Below are 20,419 nucleotides of genomic sequence, written 5' to 3' on the forward strand. Positions count from 1 at the left end.
CTTTTTTTTTTTTTTTTTTTTAATTGGGCTTCAAGTCCAGGGGTGGCTGCTGAGAGTGGCTGCACGTGCCCTAAAGCAGGATCTGTTACAGTTTGGCCACGCTGAGGAAAAGTCCTTTGGGGACAACAGATTCTCCCTTCCTGTTGCACTGAAACTTGGGTAATTTTCCAGCCTTGTTGGTTTTGCTGTTGCAGGGGCAGCGAGAGCCAGGGCTGCTCCTGCCCCATGCTCAGCGTGTGACCCGCTGGGCACTGCCAGTGCAACTGCGAGAGAACTGTACATAAAACTTAAGCTCAGCTGGACTGACTTAAATTTTACAATATTCTGACAAAATAAGCTCAGCATCACTGAAACATTTTGAACCGTTTTCAACTGGTACAAAACTGAACCTTTGTAAACTGAGCAGCATTTATAATGCTTCATATATAAAAAAAACTGCATATTTTTAAGATTTATTACATATCTATGTAGATATGCTTGCTGGAAAAGCTAGGTCTGTTGTAGACCAAATGCTACAAATTAAGACTTGTGGCTTACCAGTTTCATTTCTATATTTTCTTGGAAAATGTTTCTAGCTAGAGTTTAAATATAAAATGTAAATACTGTACAGATATGTATTGATATAAGTATTACTTGGTGTACACAAGTGATTTGCATGACAAATACTCTGTATCACTGTTAAAAATGTGATGTTCTTATGTAAAGCCACTGCAATATTAATGTTTTCATTTATCATTAAGACCTGTTGCTTAAATCTGTCAGTTTTCTCAAAAATAAAGTGTGAAACTGTACTGTTATGTATCTCCTCATTCACCAGGAATGCTTGGGAGGCAATTGCTGACTTCTTCTTTAGAGATTAAGGTTTAATTTTACAACAGCTCTTTTAAGTAAAAGACCTCTTTTCCCTGCCTTGAGGCACAGTAATTTCAATGACCAGGTTTAATTTTTCAGAGAGCAGCCCCTTCAGCTGCTCAGTAGGTTGTTTAGGTGCCGTTTGCTGCCACTGTCACTCCATTCACAGCTGGTTTCCCTTCAGAGCCACCCTAAATTAAGGTGTTTTGTCAGTTCCCTAAGGTGAGTTTCAGTCAAATGTAAAGGGAAGGGGTCAGATCTCTTCTCCTCAAGTAGATTAATTAGTTTCCTCAATTAGAAGAAGCTGCTCCTCAACTCTCAGGAAGTGTCACCGAGGGCTCTCCCTGCGCTGCTCCAGAGCCGGGTCGGGCAGATGTTGCCTCTGGGGCTCTGAACGAGGCACAAGAGTCACCACTTAAACCACTTTGATACATTTTATGCCAGAGTTACTCATCAGACAAAGGACAAGACACCAACCCTTGGAGCCAGAGGACAAAAGAGGAAAAAAAAGCCAGATACAGGACAGGTATGTTGGCTACTTCGCCATGTTACTTTATGTAACGTCACAGAACCGTTGCCATAGGAACATTACGCAGGTACACTCGTGGTTGGTTTGGCTTTAACCATGGGGTGCTCCCCATGGACCCAGAGATGAGGTTTGTAGTGACACATTAACCTCGCTCCTTCCTTTCCTGCTTTTTTAGTGTCACACGCACTAAAGAAGCTGCAGTTGAGCTCCCAGCCCGTGCCTGGCCGGGGAAGCTTCTGAGTTCTGAGGAGAAAAGGCGGCTGCATCCTCGTCCCAGGGCACTCACTCATCTTCTCTGGCTCCCAGCGGCATCTTCTCCCTACCCCGAGAGGCAGATGGGGCTCCTCGAGCATCGGCCACGCTCTGCCAGCTCCCGGGACACGGTGCACGTGAAATAACTCAAGTAAAACTCCAGGAAAAAATCCATTTTAACTTTGCTGTATTTATATACTATATAAATTTTACATGCTATATATTTACAGTGGGGCAAGTGCTTTTTTTTTATCTTTAAAAAAACAAAGATCAAACTTTTTAGACATCTCTGAACAACACAGCTTGTATAAACCAGACAGATTATTCAGATGAACTGTATTTAATACAGGTTCCCCACTCATCTCCTGATGCAGGACCAGTGAATAATAAGTGCATCACAGTTTGATAGCATTTAATAATAAAAATAAAAATCACAGTATGAATTTGTCTGTAACTAGACACTTTAGAGAGACAAAACAGACAACTGAGACTTAAGACAAATGACAGTATATTAAGAAAATGTAATAAAAACATATGGAACAATATACAAATAGTCTTGAGAGATACATTCAGAACTGCATATTCGTTGTTTCACAATGTTGAAAACCAGAAGATTTTCTTCAGATATTGAATATAACTCAAATGTGAAGTAAATTAGTTTCTAGTGTCAGACCACAGAAAAAAAAAAAAATAAAAATGAAGCTCTTGCAAAACTTGTGAAGTTTTAAATAAGTCTTTAAATTAAATATACAGACTGTCAGTTGCAATTTTTATACTTCCTGGTCGCTCTTGCACCAGATGTCTTAACTTGGAGTAACATTACATGAATAACATAAAGTCAACCTGAGTCTGTAATTAAGCAGCATTTGAGATGGTCTATTCCAGGGCATTATCTCACCTCAGTGAGATATTTATGTGGTAATTTACAATGTTCAGCAGTTGTAAAAAGTTTTCACCCTTTTGGATTAGAAGTATATTTTAAAAAAGAAAGTCTCAAGTTAAAAACTAAAAAAAAGTTCTTATATGGTAAAATCTGTACAGAAATGTTAAGCACCACTTATGACTGGATTTTTGTCTCGATGGTAATTGTTTTGATAATAAATTTTAAGTTTCGATGGTCAATATTGGTAATGTCAGGTAATCGAAGGTAAGAAGTCGGTGGTTTTGATGATAAAAAGTCGTTGATTGGAAGGTAAAGGGTTGCTGGGGTGGATGGGAAGAAGTCGCTGGGTTTGATGGTGGGTTTAGTCTGAGTATTGAAGGCTTTCCTCAGTCAGCTCCACACCTGAAAGGCAAAAGGAAGCAAGGTCAGTCCTGTCGTGGCACTGAACATCAGTCTGGGTCTCAGTGGCTCCATTTCTGACACAGAAGGTTCAGAGCTGCCCCCTCCATCTGCTCTGTGACTACAGGATCCAGCTCTCCCAGCCTGAGCCCGTTTCAGTTCCAGGCTCAGGCTGGTGACCCCTTCAGAGCACCAGGACAGAGCCACCTGCTCCAACAGCAAGTGCTGCACCTCAGCAAGTCCCATTTAGCTGAAGGTTTGCCTCGACAGCATCTCTGTGGTCAGGCTGACCCAGCCCCACCCACCCAGAGCCTGCAGAAACTCCTGCAGAGAACAGGTAAGAATGTGGGAAATAAAGTGCTTTAGAGCAATGAACACACCCTCCTTCACCTCAGCCCAGCAACCTCACTGCCCCAGGACCTGGGCAACGAGGTGCAAGGCATTTATTTTCTCACATTTATCTTCTCCCTGTGCTTCAGATGGGTTTAGAAAAACCCAAGTTTGCCATCTGCTGGCCAGAGAACTCCCTAAAGCCAAACCAACACTGAGCAAGTGCATTTTACCCTGTTTAGTTCCTGATTTATCAGCTAGACCCGAGACACTTTCAGAGCAATAAGGGTTATTTTGATATCAATATAATAAAAAAAGGTCTATTTTTACAACATTAATATTTGAAAGACCTCAGTTCAGTCCTTCTTTAATTTTCCTTGTTTAAAATAATGGGTGAACAATCAGCTTTCCCTCCACGCTGTATTTTCAGAATGAAACTTTGGGTTGCTTATGTCCTAAAAGACAATCAGTTTTCCACAAATGCATTTCCTCTTCGCCTCGGGCAAACTTTTCAGTGCAAGAATCTACTGACTGTGGCAATTTACCTCAATGTGGAAACCACATGAAATCCTGGAAAGTTAAAATCTCTTTCAGGATTAAACTTCTCCAAATAGCAAAATGCACTCAGCCATAATGACATTTTCAACACTGGGCTGGTAACGAGCAGGGTGTCACTGACCATTAACCCAATTCTTAAACTGTGGGTAGGTGTAAAATGTAGAAAATGTAACAATAAAACTTGCTTTTGGATAGTGAGCTGCCTTCTTCAGGGGTCACTTCAAATATCCGGTGTAAAATAGCTGGGGGATTGTTCTGGTTTTTATAGATCAGTAACTGGAACTGGTTTATGTCAGATAACAGGCATTTTAAAAGGTTTTATTTCTACAACAAACACATCTGTTCAGAAAAAATTTCATGGGAAATGCTGTCAAATTTGATTTTAGATGCTGCATGTGTGGCAGTGTGCAATCTTCATTGCATAATTCTAGAGCTAATTAATTTAATTCATTTATCTACTGAGAGCCCAAGTCAAGATTATGACAAGCAACAGCTGAGAGTTCAGTGTGAATTCAGTCAGACATTCAAGTTGGTATTTAGTTTTTTTATAAGAAGCACCAAACAGGCTTTTTTTTTTTAAATATTAAGAATTGGGAAAGAGCTGCTTCATCAGCCCACTTCTACGTATTTTTAAGCCTATACTAACAAAAACCCCACAACTAAATGAAATAGCAGGAATTTAACATACTCTCCAGGTGTTAAATTGGGGAGTATCCTCTGGAGGGTTGACAACTGAGCTTAGGAGAAGGCAGAGCTGCTCTTGAACCAGCAATATATTGGTATTATCACCAATTTCTGCTACTCTGAATAAGCAACCAGCAGTTTCTGTGCCATGAAACAGCTGAACACAGCATTTTATTTAAATCACAGAATGGGTTGGGTTGGAAGATCACCTATTCCAACCCCCCTGCCCCGGTATTGTTTGGAAGGCAGGAAATATAAAGCAGAGATTTCACCACAGAAGCTTTTAAAGGTTGTCCTGAATTAAAAAGAGTCCTGCCAACAGCCTGGGCTTCCTTACCTCTGCCACACTCCTGGGATGCCACGGAGCTGCATTTCTTGCTGTCACCTGCACCAGAAGGCATCTCTTCCTTGTAGGGTTGTTTCCTGCCCTGGCTTCTGTATTGCTCACATAAATGGTCATCTGGAGGACGGGATTCTTCCTTCTTCTCCCATGTTTTCTTCTGGAAACGAGGATCTAAATATTCCAATAAGTCTTTCAGTTTCCTATCGTGCTTCTTCTTTTTCTTCTTTTTCTTATGTTTGCGATTGTCATTGTCAAAGTGGAGCACAGAGCAATCCAAATCATAAAGTCTGAAGGAAACATGCAAGTTAAAAATAGACAGACAGATGTGGCACTTGATGTATTATATGAAATGTTATTTATTTTACCACAGGTGGCGACTTGCAGCGTGTTTTGTGGTCATTTCCTGCACATCTAACTCACTTTAGATGCAGCAAACTTAAGCCCTCAGCATGAAGGACAACAGCTCCTGGTTCGTACACAGATCATTAACAGGGGCTGGTTGTGGAGTATGGGGGGTTTAAAAAAAAAAATTTAAAAAAATTCAATTTGTAGCCTAATCAAAAACCGTGTGCAGATGTTACTCTGACTGCAGTGTCCAGCTCTAGTGTCCTAACACAATTCAGCAATATCTTTCCTATCTTCACTTGACCAACCTAATGACATGATCCCGTCACGTTATGGTAAAAAAATAACTTAGAAACAATGGAAAAAAAGGCAGACATGAGAAAATACCCAGAAAATAATTAGGAAAAAAATTGCTGATTATGCTGGAATCCTTGCTTACTTGTAATCCTTCTCTCGATGTTTATCTTTGGACTTCTTTTTCTTCTTGACCTTCTTATACTTTTTGATTCTTTGGTCATCTACCTTTCTGTATTTCTTTTCTATGTCACTGCCACTTTCTTCCTGGTGGGAGTATCTTCTTTTGCTGTTCCTCAGTTTGTCGTTTTCCCGGGAGGAGTCCTCGGGGTGTGAGTGTGCTGGCAGGGGTGGCAGCGCATGCCTGTCCCGGGAGTATCTGTCAGGATGCTGCTGAGGTACTGAACAGTGGTGTGGGTTTGCTCTGTGGCTGCTGAAGTGATGTAAATCCTCCTCTCGAGGGAGTGGGGTGTGAACCCACCTGCTTTTGCAGTGATAATCCTTGTGGGACCTGCTGTAAGCTTGGCTCAACTTGTCATAGTCTTTATCACAGTGAGAGGACCTCCTCTCTCTGCCGTCCCTCGTTCCATGGGAGGAATAATAATCGTTGTAGTATCTGCACTTTTCCCATCTCCGTGGCTCATCTTGGTAGTATCTTTCTCTATTCCAAGCTCTCTCCCCTTTGGAATAGTAATACCTATTCCTGTCTTGTTCTGTCCTTTCTCTGCTTCGGGATCTGTAACGAGAGTATTTCCCTGAGCTCCTGCCGTTGCTTGGACTGCTCCTGTCATTGTGGGAAGATCTGTACCTGCTCTCACTGCAATAGTCCTGCTTGTGACGGTTCTGCTTGTTCGTGTCCACGCTGCGAGAGCTCCTCCTCCTGTGGGAATGTTCCTCTGCTTTGCTCCTGCTTTGCCTCTCCCTCTCCTCGGTGTCAGAGTTCTCCCTCTTCCGTCGGTAGTGCTCTTTGTCAGTTCTTTTAGAGTCGTGTATTTTTTTCTTATTTTTTTTCAGATGTTTCTCTTCTTCGCATATTTTACTGCTCAGTCCCTCGTCTGCTCTAGAAAATTGGCTTTCCAATACTTTATCCAGCTTTGTAATGGAAGAGTCGTTAACAGGCGGTACCTCTACATAATTATTAGAAATGTCCTTTGTATCTTGGCATTTATCTGGAATATCTAGAGATGCAAGTTTTTTAGAACTACATTCAGTGTCAGGCTTCACAGAGGAAGTTTGCCCTAATTTCTCTTTGCTCTCAGGAGACCCTTTGATGTACAAAGGGTTTTCTTTTGAAATGAGTTCAGGTTCTTTTGATCTTCTGGGTTTGTCTTTGTCTCTGATGTCTTCAGAGTCACGCTGCCCAAGGAATTCATCTTCAGTGTCCAAGGATTTTTTCCTGACCTTGTGCTGACCATTGATATTGAGATGTGCATTATCAGCTTTTGTTATAATACTTTCAGCAACTTCTTCTTTGGTAAAAATGGTTTCAGAATCTGGTTGAGTAAAAAGTTTCTCAACCTCACAGCTAAAGTTGGAAGGAACCTTCCTGGATTCTTCATAAGCAAACAGTGCTTCCATGACTACAGTTTCCATAAGATCATCTTTCTCAGAAGATTTCTGAGGTCCAGATACACTGCACAAAACAAAAACATATTTTTAACTTGAAAAAGTCCATCTCAAACAGAAATGTTAGGGAGTTTAGTAAAAAAAAAAAAGGTGGCTAATGCCAAACTCTGCAAGACATTCCTTTTAGAAACCTATTCTTACACCTTCCTCAGCTCCCAGGGAAAGTGTTTTTCTTCTCTCACTTCTGCAAGTATTACCTTAAGAAAACACACCCAACACATCCATCTCCTTCCACTTGCAGCTCTGAATCACATCAACAGCCACAACAACTATATTTGCTCTTCCCCCCTCTAGAAAAAACTAAACACACAGATTTCCCACTCTCTCCCACATGGGAGAACAGATGGTGGGAATGTACATTCACTCATCCTAGGGTGGAAAAGAGGAATAGCAAAAGTATTCCAGACAACGGAAGGAAAATGTAAAAACATTCTATAAAAGTTTTCCAGGAGGCATTTGCCAGTGTTTAGTGTCACAATAACGTGTGCCCAGTGCTGATGTTTGTGATACTACACGTGCAGCGTGGAGTTCTCTGTAATGATGTAAAGCTTTCTGTTAAGTAATATTAGTAGACAGGTGAAATAATGATAAATTTCTTTTTTTAACCAGAGTGTACTCATTTTACCTTTTCTCCTCTGACAAGCTGTTCAGCTGGCTGTATGTGAGAGAGTCTAAGACACCTTGAGGATTGGGTGACAAAGCTTGAGGCATCTACAATTAAAACACAGAAGTTAACAAACAGGGAAAAAAAAAAAAAGCTCTCTTTAGTAGAAAACTATCATTTGCAAAATGATAGACAAGAGCACACTGAGTTACCAATACATTTTATGAAACTTATGAAGCATTATCTGAGCCGAATTTGTCTGATGTTGAACACTTCTCACGTGACAGCTCAGCTTTGTGAACTCAGTGAGATCACAGCACAAAGGGTCAGAATGACACTCGTGCTTTGTGTTTCCTTGGCACTTCCCAGGAATCAGGAACACCGGAACGCTGATGAATACAGAACATATCACAGGTGAGAAAGTCCAGATGGAGCAGACGTAACTCACCGTTTCCAGCACTCCGTTTGCTTTAGGAAAGAACATCTCAGAAGGTTTAACGGGTTGGACTTGGCAAGTAGAATCGTCAAGTTTCAGTCCATTTTCTTTATATTCGTTATCTAAACTAATAGCACCATTTAGGGAATCGATTTTTGGCAGCTCGTGCTGGGATCTCTCTTCAGCACTCGGGCAGGACGAGTGGGAGTTCTGCAATGTGCGGACCACCTTCCCAATCAGAATTCCATTGGAAGATATCACGTTACAATTCCTTTTAAACAAGCCCTTTGACTCCTCGGGTTTTCCTGAAGGTTCTGCACCGTAAGGGACCGTGTTCTCAGAACCCAGCTTGGGGTTTCCATTCACTGCTGGCTCAGCAAAGATTTCATCAGGGAGTTCCTGTTTGGAGACGTGAGGAGTGGGGAGCGACGCCGGGGGTTGATTTGAGGTAGGCTCTGCTGCGGAGGGGTTTGTAACTGTGGCTGAAGGGACAGGCTTGCTCAGGTCCTCATCCTCCCCAGCACTGCTCGGGCACTCCAGCTGGGGCACAGTCTGACGTGCAGGCAGTTTGTTGTGAATACTGATAGTGATCTTCTGGTTTTTTGACGGGTCAGTCATTGAAGGCCTGGAAATGGCCCAGTTTTGAACACAGGCTGTCGGTGGGGCTGACGAAGGCCTTTTTACAGCCACACCAACTGCACTGGGATCCTCTTTCAAGGGTCCATTTCCATTTAAACGACTCGAACTCTGCATTTAAAGACATTGCAAAATGGGTATGTTGGAACACACAGCAATCCAAGTTCTAAAACATGAAATTCTCCTACTATACACTTCTACAAATTGCTCAAACCTAAGAAAACACCTCCCCTTCCCATATAAGTGCAAGTCCAACAAGTGTGTTTAATTCCTGCCTCTGGTTAACTGCAGATTGGTATCAAATGAGCATCATTATTGAAACCCACCCAATCAACTTAACATTGACTAAAGCTACTCCAAAAAAATACTTATTTTCCTCTTAAAACATTCCATGACAACACTGGAATAATTCTTCTGGTAATCAAGAACAGTTTCAACTGAAGTGACACTGATGGGGGCGGGGTGGGGGATATTTACCCTTTAAATTTAAATTATTTAAGCATTAGTAGACTTGTCTCAAGAGCATAGCTCTCAGTGCTTTAGAAAGCTGAGCTGGGAGGATAAAGCAGTGAAGCAGCACGGCTGCACAGTTCAGGATCAGCCACTGTTCGAGCAGCTCTGGCTGCAGCACGAGGGCGGTGAAGACGCTGCAGCGCGGAAGGGAAAATAAAACAACAACAACCCCCCTTCACACCGACCCCCACTGTCATTTGGTGCCGTTCTCTGCCCCCCTGTCATCACCTTGATCATGTGAGGAGGCAGCCGTGGTCCCATGAAGCCAGGCTGTTTGCTGGCTCCCCGCTGGCCCAGGAAGGGGCGGGGGTAGGTCGGGGCGGGCAGGTAGAACGCGCGTTCCCCCAGCGTCAGGTCGTAGCGCCTGCAGGAACAGCAGGGACTCAGCTCAGGGCTTTGCTGGCAGCCCCTTCTTGGATTAAACCCCACCCCATAATTTCCCAGGAACAGTGTATATATGACATGCAAGACAGATACAAAAGGCTTAGCCGAGACTGCAAACTGAAAATTAGGCAATGGTCTTCCTACAGTGACGTCCTTCTCAGAGCAGTAACTCAGCCTTACATCATCTGTGGCCATCATCTCTCCTCTGTTCTAAATTAACCAGCTACAAAGGGCAGATATATAGCAGGATACACAAGTGCAGAAGTTTAAGGCCAAGCAATGAAAGAGATTTAAATAAATGACATGGGGAATTCCCAGTTAGACAGAGGTGAATTGTACAAATAGTACTATTTTCCTAGCGGTGAAAAGACTTTCAGAAAAGAAGAAGTCATTTGATAGTAAAAACATTCTGAACACATTTAGTGGTTGTTATTACCTGATATAAAAAAGTACATAAGCTTGCTGATTGAGAACTGTTTTGATATCAGAAAGTTCTACTGAGGCATCATTCATTCGATACCAAAGTCCATTACCAGCCTGCAAACAGAGATAATGTATCTTCAGATGAATTGCATGTGTTCCAAAGGACACCACAGAACAAAACATACCACAGCACAGCTAACACAACACAGAATGCAATCTTCTCCCCTCGAAATGTTACCAGTAACATTTTAATTTCTTTGCCAGCACAGACTTTCCCCTGCTAGAAATGGAGCTGTTTCTACCTTGATGAAGCAGAGATAGTGCCCAGCGTTACAGTTGAAGCCACTGTGTACAAGAACTGCATACAAAGCATAGATGAGGGGTTCTCCAATGGACTGGGACATGTACGCTCGAAGATCCAAATATTCAGGGTATTTTACATCCTAAACACAAAGAAGATTCAAAAATTATCCTGAAATAATTCATGGAACAGCCTGAAAAAAATCAAAACACTTCTAAAAACACCGACTAGGATTACACGAATATATTTTTTGATTCACTTAAAAATACCTATTGTCATAATATTTAATAATTTAAGTTGCAGGGAACTATTTTCTACAGAGTTAGCTCTATAAAGTATATTCTTATGGTCACACAGGAACTTTATCACTATTAAAAAATGAAGGAGTCACAGCTGTTACATTGACTTTTCTTCCACTACAGTTACTGCCTGAACACATGAACAACCTTAACATGAGTGTTCATCTTTGGGAAATGTTCCATTCCAAGAAGGTAAAGCAGCACTGCAGCTGTAAATGTACCTTGTTGATCTTTCCACCTGTAAAATTTGCGAATCTTTTCAGTGATATCGTGAGGACGTTGGAAGAGCGATGGATCGTGTATCTCTTGGACGCTGGAACCATCTTTTTACACCTTCAAAACAAGCACAGACACATTTTGAACAGTATATTCTTTTCCCACAAAAAAGTCCAAGGAGTTTCATGCTGTTTGAATGATATTTACTTGCATAATATGTCAGAGCTTTTCATAAATCCATACATTGTATTTCAGCTTTGTTAACAGAGGGGAGATAGCAGGATATAAGAGGACAGCTCTACAGAACAAAGAATAAAGGATTTAGAACTTATCCTTTTGATAGCCAAAGAAATGCCTGAGCATTTCTTATGCCAAAAAGGTAAGGCTGTGAAAAAATGTAAAAAAAAAGAAAAAAAAATTATATTAAAAAAAAAATCACTGGAAGGAAAAATTCTGCAGGAGACAATTGGGCAGTGTGGGGTTGTCTGGAAAGACACTGATTCCATCTGCAGTCCTTCAAAACAAAATTCCTCGTCCTGTTGGTTGCATTCAAAGGCAGCAGGTACAGAGTAAGCCCTGAAATGCAACCACCAGCACAGACAAAGACTGAAACGTGTCCCTTTACATTGTCAAGAAAAATCCTGTTGAGAGTTAACAATCAGAAAGAATTAAATAGCCTCTTTTCAGACTCTGATGTCAAAACACAAGGCTGAGAATTCCAAACTGATGGAGAAAGCCTAGGAACAAAAGAAAAGACCCACCCAAAATAACTGAAAAAAACCCCACACGTGGTTTCTAAAATCCTATGAAACCTGTAATTAGAGACAAAGTTTTCAGGCAGTAATCTTTATTAGAAAAAAATCATGAAATCATGGTAAGAAATGAAAGGAAAACATCAATTAGAAAAAACTGAAAAGTAATGTAACAGTTTACCAGCGATAGAAATGATACTGTACATAAACCAAACCTTTCTTTTTAAACTCACAAAAAGACTGAAACATCTGGGTTTATGCATGACTAAACTCCTCACCCTCCACATTAATGAAGGATCATGAAATTCAGATGTGAGGTGCTTATTACAGTTATCTTACTCATCCTCAGCCCCAATCTGGAAACTCTGGGAATTACTCAAATATTACATGTTGCTTGCTGGGACCCACAGAGTAAAATGAACCTGGGATTAAACTGATGCCCGTTGGATGCTCTTTATTCAATATCTGCATTCAGATGTGCTAATTAACTAAAGTTTTCCAACAACAAAAAGCAGGGATTGCATTTTTCATTTAGAAGGATCAGACAGGAATGTTACAGAAGCAAGCCTGGTGGTCTTTGCTTTTCTGAGCTTACATTTGAATACCAAACTTGTTTGGCCAAAACAGCTCACACAAATGGGCAGGGCTTTCCCATATGCTGGAACATTTCCCATATGGATGAGCACACAGAACATCTGAGCTCCACAGCTTTCACTAAGCACAGGTCAGGTTTAGGGTGGCTCATTTCAGACACAACTCATCCACAGGTGTTCCAGGAGCCCCCCGAGGTTGATTGTCACTGAGCCTGTTCACATTCACCCAGACCCAACCTCAGTTTGCTTCCCACGACCTTCAGGAAGCTGGTGTTGCCTCCCACCCCAAATCCTTGCCCTCAGCTCCGTGCTCAGCTCACCACTACTGATCAGACATTCCTTTATCTTCTGGCCACATTCCAGAGCACAGCTCCACACTCAGGAAGGCTGACAAGCCCCAGTGTGGACAAGACGAGGAATAAAAGTCTCATGTGAGCTCATGGCCACAATTCTGACAATATATTTCCAAATATTCAAACAGAAACACATAAATTACTCACTTAGAAACAAAATGCCTGATTTCCCAAGGTTTGAATGATTTCAGTGTATTTGTTGCACAACCAAAATAAAATGAAACAGAGCCAAGTCTCACTATCTTACTACTAAACAAAGTCAAATGAGAACTTGTGCTCTAAGTCATGCACTGAATTAAACACATATTAAGGTGTAATTAATAATAATTATCTTACTTGCTACATTTATAGCTGTTTTCACCATCCAGTTGTTCTGGTTTCACAAATTGTTCTAGAGCTCTGGTGACAGACGTAACTGCCTGGATGAGTAAGAGATTAGAGCACTAAGTCACAAGAAATGCAAAATTTCAAACACTTTAGCACTTTACAAGAGAACCTTGCCAGTTCATACTTAGGTGACCTATTGTGAAGGAGGCAGAAACAGCACATTGAGCATTTATCTCATTTGAAAATGGTTCTACTTCAAAATAAATGAATTTTGCAATGCCACAGACAGCATCTATGGTATGCTTTGGCATCAGTAACGAGAACAATCAACCCATCAGTCTAACAATAGATGTATACTGAAGTAGAATAATTGAGAAGCATGATAGCATCACTGTTTGTGTAGATATAATAATTATTTTTCCAGCTTAAATCCAATACAAACATGGAGACCATTTGCATGGCTTGCACAGAACAACACAGTCAGACCCACTCCCAAGCTCTTTTGTTCCAGCAATATTCGTTTTTAGGCAAAATGACTTTATTTTACAAAGCTCTACAAGTCTTTACACCCTCGGAGAACTCCTCACCTTTATGTCCAAGGTAACGTCGAGGAAGGGCTCGTACGTGTCCGATACTGCCTTGCAGTTCAAGCACTTCACTGCAATCAAAACACAAAGGCTTAACAACAGGTGAAGGGCACTGTGCTAATTTCAATTATTAATACATACCAGTTTAGTCAAACTACAGACTCCTTTATTACAAACAGACACGGATCAGTTCAAAAGACAGTAATTTTTTTTAGAAGTACCTCGGGATCTTAGATATCCTCCAAAGATTTGATAGATAAGTGTGGTGGCTTGAGAAGATCTGTCCAATCTGGAAATAAATTAAGAGTCAGACCTCAGAAGGCTGAAGGCACAGAGTTAACCCCTCAAACAGTTTTTTATGACAACCAAGGACATAGTTTTTTTTAATTTGTGATAGTAAATAAAGGAGTAAGAGGGGTTAGGGAACATTTAAGAGTTAATTTGTTTATGCTTACTTGGTGCTCCCATTCAAGCAAGCCTTCTGTAAAGCATCAACAGTGAAGCATAAGAATTCATGTGCATCCTCTTGACTGCCAAAATGGAAATGTTTTCCTATTCCTAATAAATAAGAAGGTTATTATTTATCTCTTATAGAATGAAAGAAAACGTGTATTATTAAAATAGCTCTTCTTTAAAGTATCACAATTATTTAGAAAAATTAGAAAAAAAAACCACAAACAAATTACTTACTTTTAAGGCCATTGATAACAGATGTAGGTTTGATGGCATTATTAGAGCAACACAGGACCTGGTTGATGTGACTTTCCATTGTGCACATCATACAGAATCCTTCTACATGACCTGAACAGCAAGAGAAGAAACTGTTGCAGTCTGGTCAAATATGCATTGCTATAAACCACCCTCCCCCCAAAACAACAATCTTTAATTTACAGGTGCAGTGTCCACTTTCCATGCTACAGTCTCTTGTCCTAAGGTGCCAATACCCCAACATTTTTGTATTATTATGCAGAACTGTGCAGAATAAAAACTGCAGAATCACAGACCAGGCTGCTCAAAGTCCCACCCAACCTGACCTTGAACATTCCCAATGGAAGATATCCCTGCCCACAGCAGGGGGTTGCAACTAAATGATTTTTAAGGTTCCTTCCAACCCGAAGGATTCTATGATTCTCAAATGAAATAATTTTTACATATGGGAATTATACATAATTAAATTTCTAGGAATAAATACTTAGATATCAGACTAGAAAGTACACAGGTCCCTTAGTAAAAAACACATTTATGGATATGAAAAGAGGCTCCCCTGGGCTTAAAATAAATTCAAATAGAAAAATGGCATTCAAAGAACACAAGTTCAAGGGTTTAAAAAATACAAACTTTCACTTAGAATAAAATCAGTCTAAATTTTAATACAGTCCCGCACAAATTTCTATTTCAGTTCATAAGAGATCAACCTGTAATACTTTCTAGGGTTTGGGGTTTTTTTAATGGGTCAATACTGACCATATAATCTGTCACAGTATTAGTGCACTACAGCATCCAGGCTGTGAAAGCCAAGAATCTTCAAAGCCAGCATCCCAAATTTTATCACCTTTCTGCCAGCAGGAAACCCAAATGCCAAACGTTCATCAAATGCCTTCCTTTACGACGTACTTCATTATTCGCACGAAGCAAGAAATGATCTTTTCTTTAAGTTTTACCACAGCACATTAAATTAACAAATTCACTTTATTTGCTATTCTGAGCCTCCTGTTAAGAGAATCATTGAATCGTTCAGGCTGGAAAAGACCTTCAAGATCACGTTCAAAACCCGCTTCTACCCATCCAACGGGACAACTCGGAATATGCTCCGCACAATCATCGCTTTTCTTTTCACCTTCAGAGCTGCCCAACAGATTTACAAGGTTAGAAAGCACTCACATGACTTGGTGTGCTCAAGGGACAGCATGTAGTTGGCAAGAGGAGGCGTGTAGGTCAGACACTGGAGAGTGGAATTGAGGAAACACGTGTTGCCGAGGTTCTGCAGCCCAACCCCGACGCTCTGGGTTTGTTGCCAATCCATACAGATTTTCTCGGGTGGAAAAAGAATTCTTTGCGGCGGAGCAATCCCATCGTTAACAACTGCAAAACGGTGGTTTGAGAGGCATGTAGTGGTTTGGGTTTAAAGAGGGGGTTTGAAGAGCAGCATCCTGAACACCACCCTGAAGAACCGGCTCCAAAGCACAGCGACACAGGATGCACTGCCACTTCAATCTGCTGCTCAACACACTGGTTTGGACAATAGTTTATTCACCTGTTTTAATTCTTCCAACGCAAGAGAGAAACTACCACCCTTATTTTAGTACCAGGCTTCTTTACATCTATACTGTTTATCAATTAAATTACTGGGTTTTTCCTTAGTAGCACAGAAAGCAACCTCCCAGACACCAGATCTCTCCCTGAGCAGCATTATCATTCAAAGACTTGTGAATAATGGAAGCCATGAGTAGCCACGGCAAAATGAACTTTCTTCTGCGTAACGGGAAAGGTCTGGGTAAATCTATGTGTTATGAAAAGCTGCCCTTATTTGATTGCAAAGAGATCAACACTAATTTACAAATAGATAAAACTAAGTTCTGCAACACTTGTCCCTTCAGTTGCCTCAGGGGATGTACAGAATTGAAGTCTGTCACTAAACTCTCAGTTCATCCTAGTCCCATTTTATATATCACTGCAACAACGAAGAACTGCTTCTACTTTTGTTTTGTTTCAGAAAAAAACCCAAAACAAAACAGGGGGAGGACAAAAGACACACTTACCTAGATCTCTTTGGGCAAAAGGCTTCGATTTTTGAGATGATCTACAATAAATGTGCCCTCCAGGGCCTTTGTCCACAGAGACTTTGTTTGGATCTTCTGCAGGCGGTACCCGGCCCAAACTCGCGGTGCGTGACGTCATTTTTTTAGTACGGGGTTTCATAGATTTGTCAGACCTTCTGGATGAAGATTTTTTAGACTTTGAGGATTTTGGCTTGTTAACTATGGTCATTGTTCATATCTGTAACAAGGCAAAAGTTCTGATTGACATAAGGAACATCGAGAAGCATTGCAGAAAGAAAAGATTACTTTGCACCTGGGTTTCTTCTGCCCTTCCAAGATGTATTTGATTGGATAGCATTTTGGCAGCACTCCTTGTGGTATTTTGCACCTATCACATTTACAATGCTTACTATCAACCAAAAGGTTGAATTAAAAAGCATCTTTTTCAGCTCTACTTATGTAGAGTTGTATGTTTGGCCAGGGAAAAACAACAGAGGAATGTAAGCTATAAAAAGAAAATGCTGAATGCAAAAGAAAGCAAAACAAACCCTCAGCCCTCAAGAGCAAAGGCAATAACAGATACTAAGTACTTTATAAAATGCTGATTAGGTTTTGAGATGATACCTCTTTAACTATGTGTAATTGTGTGTGCATAGTAAGCTGCTGAATAATTACATGATCAATTATCCATTTCTACATGTAAATTTTTACTACTGTCTTCCTATAGCATGTAGGGCCTTTTTAAGTTTAGGGAAACTGTAAACTTAACTGAGGGTTTAAAGCATAAGCTACTTTGTTATACCAAAATATCTGAGAGAACAAAGCATAAAGCAGTTTCAGATTCATGGCACAACTTGATTGCTGATGATAAAAAGTCAGGTAGATTAAACAAAGCACAGTAAATTGGAGAACTTCTCGTCCCTCAAAAGACAAATTATGCACAAAGCCTTTAATTAGATTTTTCCCCCCTGTAAATTCTCAATTTAAAATCCAATCTATACACATTTTTCCATTTGTGAGATTATAATACACAAAAATGGAAAATTCATTCTCATTCTACTGAAAAATTAAGACATCCTTGTCCATTTGGAAGACTAAGATGATAGTTCTTGGGCTCAGTGATTTTCAAGTAAGATCCAGACTTCAAATTGCAGATACTAGTGACATCTCCAGGGAAGGGGTTTCAACAACATATTTAAAACATATTTGCAGGACAAAAACCAGAATCAAGACACTGCAGTGAAAAGCAAACAGAAGAATGTTATCACAAAAAAAGCTTGGGCGTCATACTGACCAGCGAGGGAAGCCTTAAGTATTTTTAAATTTATTTTGACAACTGAGTAACACATCACCACATATCAAGCACTACACACCAGCAGGTATCAATGCTGGTAAGAATAACTCGGGCTCACCACTTCTGCAAAATATGTCAACATAATTCTCATTTTGGACACCACATCTCTTTGACAAAGTAGTACAAAAACTATCAACACTGATATTTTTCCTCTCCCACTGTTCAACGTACATACAGATTGTGTTCCTGCACCACTGCTGAACATAAACTTACACTGCCATGTGTATTGAGAGTTATTTCCCTGTGCTATTCCCACAACAGACTTCTCCCAGGATGATACCGAAGAGTAAACCAGATAAAACAGTTACTTTCCTCCCATTTCCAGCGTTGCATTAGATTTGTTTAGCAGTCTCACCACAGCACACACATCAGTTCCGAGTTGGAGCTAAGTATTTATGTTTGGTCCCGGCTCCGCATACAATAAATCACAGCTCGGGAGGGTTTGACACGAGATCCCGCTCACAGAACCGCGTCTGACCAGGGAGTGCGACTGCGCCCTTATCTCAGTACAACGCGAAGGTTTTCGGCAGGGATTGTAAGCAAACACCAGCGGCACACGGGAACGAGAGGGAACTCCTGCAGCACCAGCCCGGGCGGGGCTAACCCGGTAAAATGAAAGTTACAAAATGAAAGGCAGGAGAGGCGGGAGTAATTAACCTCTTCGCCCTCAATGACGAGCCGTGGGACAGCTCCGAGCGCCGCGTCCCGCTGGTGGCGGCGGGACCGAGCCCGGAGCGCCCCCAAAGCACCGCTCACAGCCCAGCAGCCCGCCCAGCCTCGGACTCCAGCCCGGGGTCAGTGCTGCCCGAAACACCAGCTCAGGGGTTCCGAAGGGCTTTGCTTCCCGAAAACGCTCTGACACCGAGAGCAAAAGACTGCCGGCCGGGGCAGGGAGAAGGGGCAGGGAGAAGGGGCACGGGCAAGCACCGCATGCAACATGTCCGCGCTGAGCGCGGCAAGAACCCAGAGACACACAAAACAAAACCCACGCAGGCGAAGGGGGCCGAGGACCGGCCCTGGGGGAGCCCCCGCCTCGCCCATCTCCCCCCAGCCCGCACATGCCGGGCCGCCCCCGCCCCGCCGCTCCCCGCGCCCGCCCCCCGGCCCCGCGCTGACCTGTCCGGGCCCGCGTCCCATCCCGGCCCAGGGGCCGGACCGCGGCGGCGGCGGCGCCCAACGGCGGCTCCGTGCCCATGGCAACGCGGGGGGGGCGGCGAGGGGAGGCGAACCGGGCACGGAGCCCCCCGGGCGCGGGGCGGAGGGGCCGCGGGAGCCGCCGCGCCGAGCGGGAACAACGCGGGGCCAGGCGGAGCTCTGCGCCGCACCCGCCGCGGGGCCGGGCCGGGCCGGGCCGGCCGCCCTCCCGCCCGCGCCGGGACGCGGGGAAGCCACGCCGAGCCCCCCACGCCGGCGGCAGCGGCAGCAGCAGGAGGAAGGAGGAGGAGGAAGGAGAGGCGGGCGGGCGCCGGCGGGACCCCGGCGCGGAACGGGGAAGGGCGGGCGGAGAGGATCCGCCGCCCCGGGAGGGGGCCGGTCCCGCCGGCCCAGGGGGTGGCGGCGGCGGGGCTGGGTCCCTCCGCCGCGTGCTGGGGACGGCGCCCCGCCCCGCCCGGGGGTCCCACCCCCTCCGGCTGCCCGCCAGCCGGGAGGGCAGCGGCCGAGCGCCCGGCCCGCGCCCCGGCGCGGTGGGCTGGGCTGGGCTGTGCCGGCTGCTCCCGCCGGTCGCTTTCCCTTCCCTTTCCCGGGCCGGCCCCTCCCCCGGGCCCATTGATTTCCAGGCGGGAGCCGCACGCGGCGCCGCCGGGCTGTGCCGGGGGCCGCCGGCGGGCCCGGCGCTTCCCCCCCAGCCCCATTACCTGGCTCGGCCCCGCTTGACTCGGCGCTGCCGGGTCCCCCTCGCCGCAGCCCCCGCCTCAGCCCGGCCCGCTCCGCCTCCTGTTACAGCCCGTCGGGGAACAATGACGTCCCTCCGCCGGCCTCTTGCATCCGGGGCCCGGCGCCGGCCGGGCAGGCGGGCGGGCGGGCGGGGGGAGGAGAGGAGGAGGAGGCGGCGGCGGCGGCGGGGGGAGCAGCGAGCGCCTCCGGGTCACACGGGGACCGGCACCGCCCCTGTGCCGCGGCCGGGAGCCGCTAGAGGGGGCTCGGCGACCCCCGGCCCGGGCGCGGGGTTCCCGCGGGGCGCGGGCGGTGCCGGTGCCCGGGCGGAGGGGAGGGAACGCTCCGCTCCCCGCCGGGGAGTAGCGGTACGAGCACGCGCCCGCCCGTCCCCGCCTCTCCCGGCCGCAGTTCCCCCCTCCCCGGTTTGTTCCTCCGGTTCATGTTCTATATCGCTCCGAGCTCAAAGAGCGGCCATAAAGGCTGGCCCGGCCCCCTGGGCCGCCCCCGGGCAAGGCGGGCGGGCCCCGCCGGGCGGAGCGGAGGGTCCCGCGGTGCCCGCCATGTGGAGGGGCGGGAGTGCTGCGGCGCTGCGGGCGCCGCCCGCCATCGAGTTCCCTGAGGAGAGCCCCGAGCCGCGCTTTGACGGTAAGCGGGACTAACCCTGGGGGGGCAGCGGGGAGGGCGGCCTTTTGTCCCGGCTTCCCCCGGCAGGCAGGGCGGGCAGGAGCGCGGAACTGCCGCCATCCTCCTTCCCTGCGTTCCCCTGCGCTCCGAGGGTGATGCAAGAGCGGGCAGGCCCAGCCCTGCGGCCGCGGGATGAGCTCCCCCTCCCCGGGCACGGAGCGCCTCGTCCTCCCCGGGCAGCTGCTTTCCGTGCACTCTTAGAAAAATTAATTAGCTTCCCAATTA

General features: G+C 44.7%; 2 protein-coding genes across 5 annotated transcripts in view; one reads left to right on the forward strand and one right to left on the reverse strand.

The window, feature by feature from the left end:
• Nucleotides 1-1,803: 1,803 nt before the first annotated feature.
• Nucleotides 1,804-19,713, reverse strand: USP42 (ubiquitin specific peptidase 42). 3 transcript variants are annotated; one of them, XM_027878155.1, is made up of 17 exons: nt 19,489-19,713; nt 16,279-16,516; nt 15,401-15,601; nt 14,210-14,320; nt 13,975-14,077; nt 13,741-13,808; nt 13,520-13,590; nt 12,942-13,024; nt 10,913-11,024; nt 10,394-10,534; nt 10,105-10,205; nt 9,513-9,648; nt 8,148-8,882; nt 7,721-7,806; nt 5,615-7,102; nt 4,825-5,117; nt 1,804-2,918 (listed from the first exon to the last, which is right to left on the reverse strand). In XM_027878155.1, exons 2-17 carry the CDS (start codon nt 16,505-16,507, stop codon nt 2,878-2,880), a joined length of 3,999 nt encoding a protein of 1,332 aa, XP_027733956.1. In that variant the 5' UTR covers nt 16,508-16,516; nt 19,489-19,713; the 3' UTR covers nt 1,804-2,877. The 3 variants fall into 3 exon arrangements, with proteins under 3 accessions (XP_027733956.1, XP_027733957.1, XP_027733958.1); XM_027878156.1 differs by lacking the exon at nt 19,489-19,713 and adding an exon at nt 18,749-18,822; XM_027878157.1 differs by lacking the exon at nt 19,489-19,713 and adding an exon at nt 18,622-18,642.
• A 318-nt stretch (nt 19,714-20,031) lies between these two features.
• Nucleotides 20,032-20,419, forward strand: part of EIF2AK1 (eukaryotic translation initiation factor 2 alpha kinase 1) — a 14,260-nt gene continuing 13,872 nt past the window's right edge. The window contains exon 1 of one of the 2 annotated variants that reach the window (XR_003570564.1): nt 20,032-20,155. Coding sequence is in view for 1 of the 2 variants with exons in the window: in XM_027878159.1 (XP_027733960.1) it covers nt 20,071-20,155 (85 nt within the window). In the remaining variant the exon portion in view is untranslated. The remainder of the gene's footprint in view (nt 20,156-20,419) is intronic. The other variant, XM_027878159.1, reaches the window with a different exon arrangement.

Source organism: Empidonax traillii, unplaced genomic scaffold, assembly GCF_003031625.1.
Source record: "Empidonax traillii isolate 1590-97213 ecotype Southwest subspecies unplaced genomic scaffold, ASM303162v1 scaffold39:size2480183, whole genome shotgun sequence".
Lineage (NCBI taxonomy): Eukaryota > Metazoa > Chordata > Aves > Passeriformes > Tyrannidae > Empidonax > Empidonax traillii.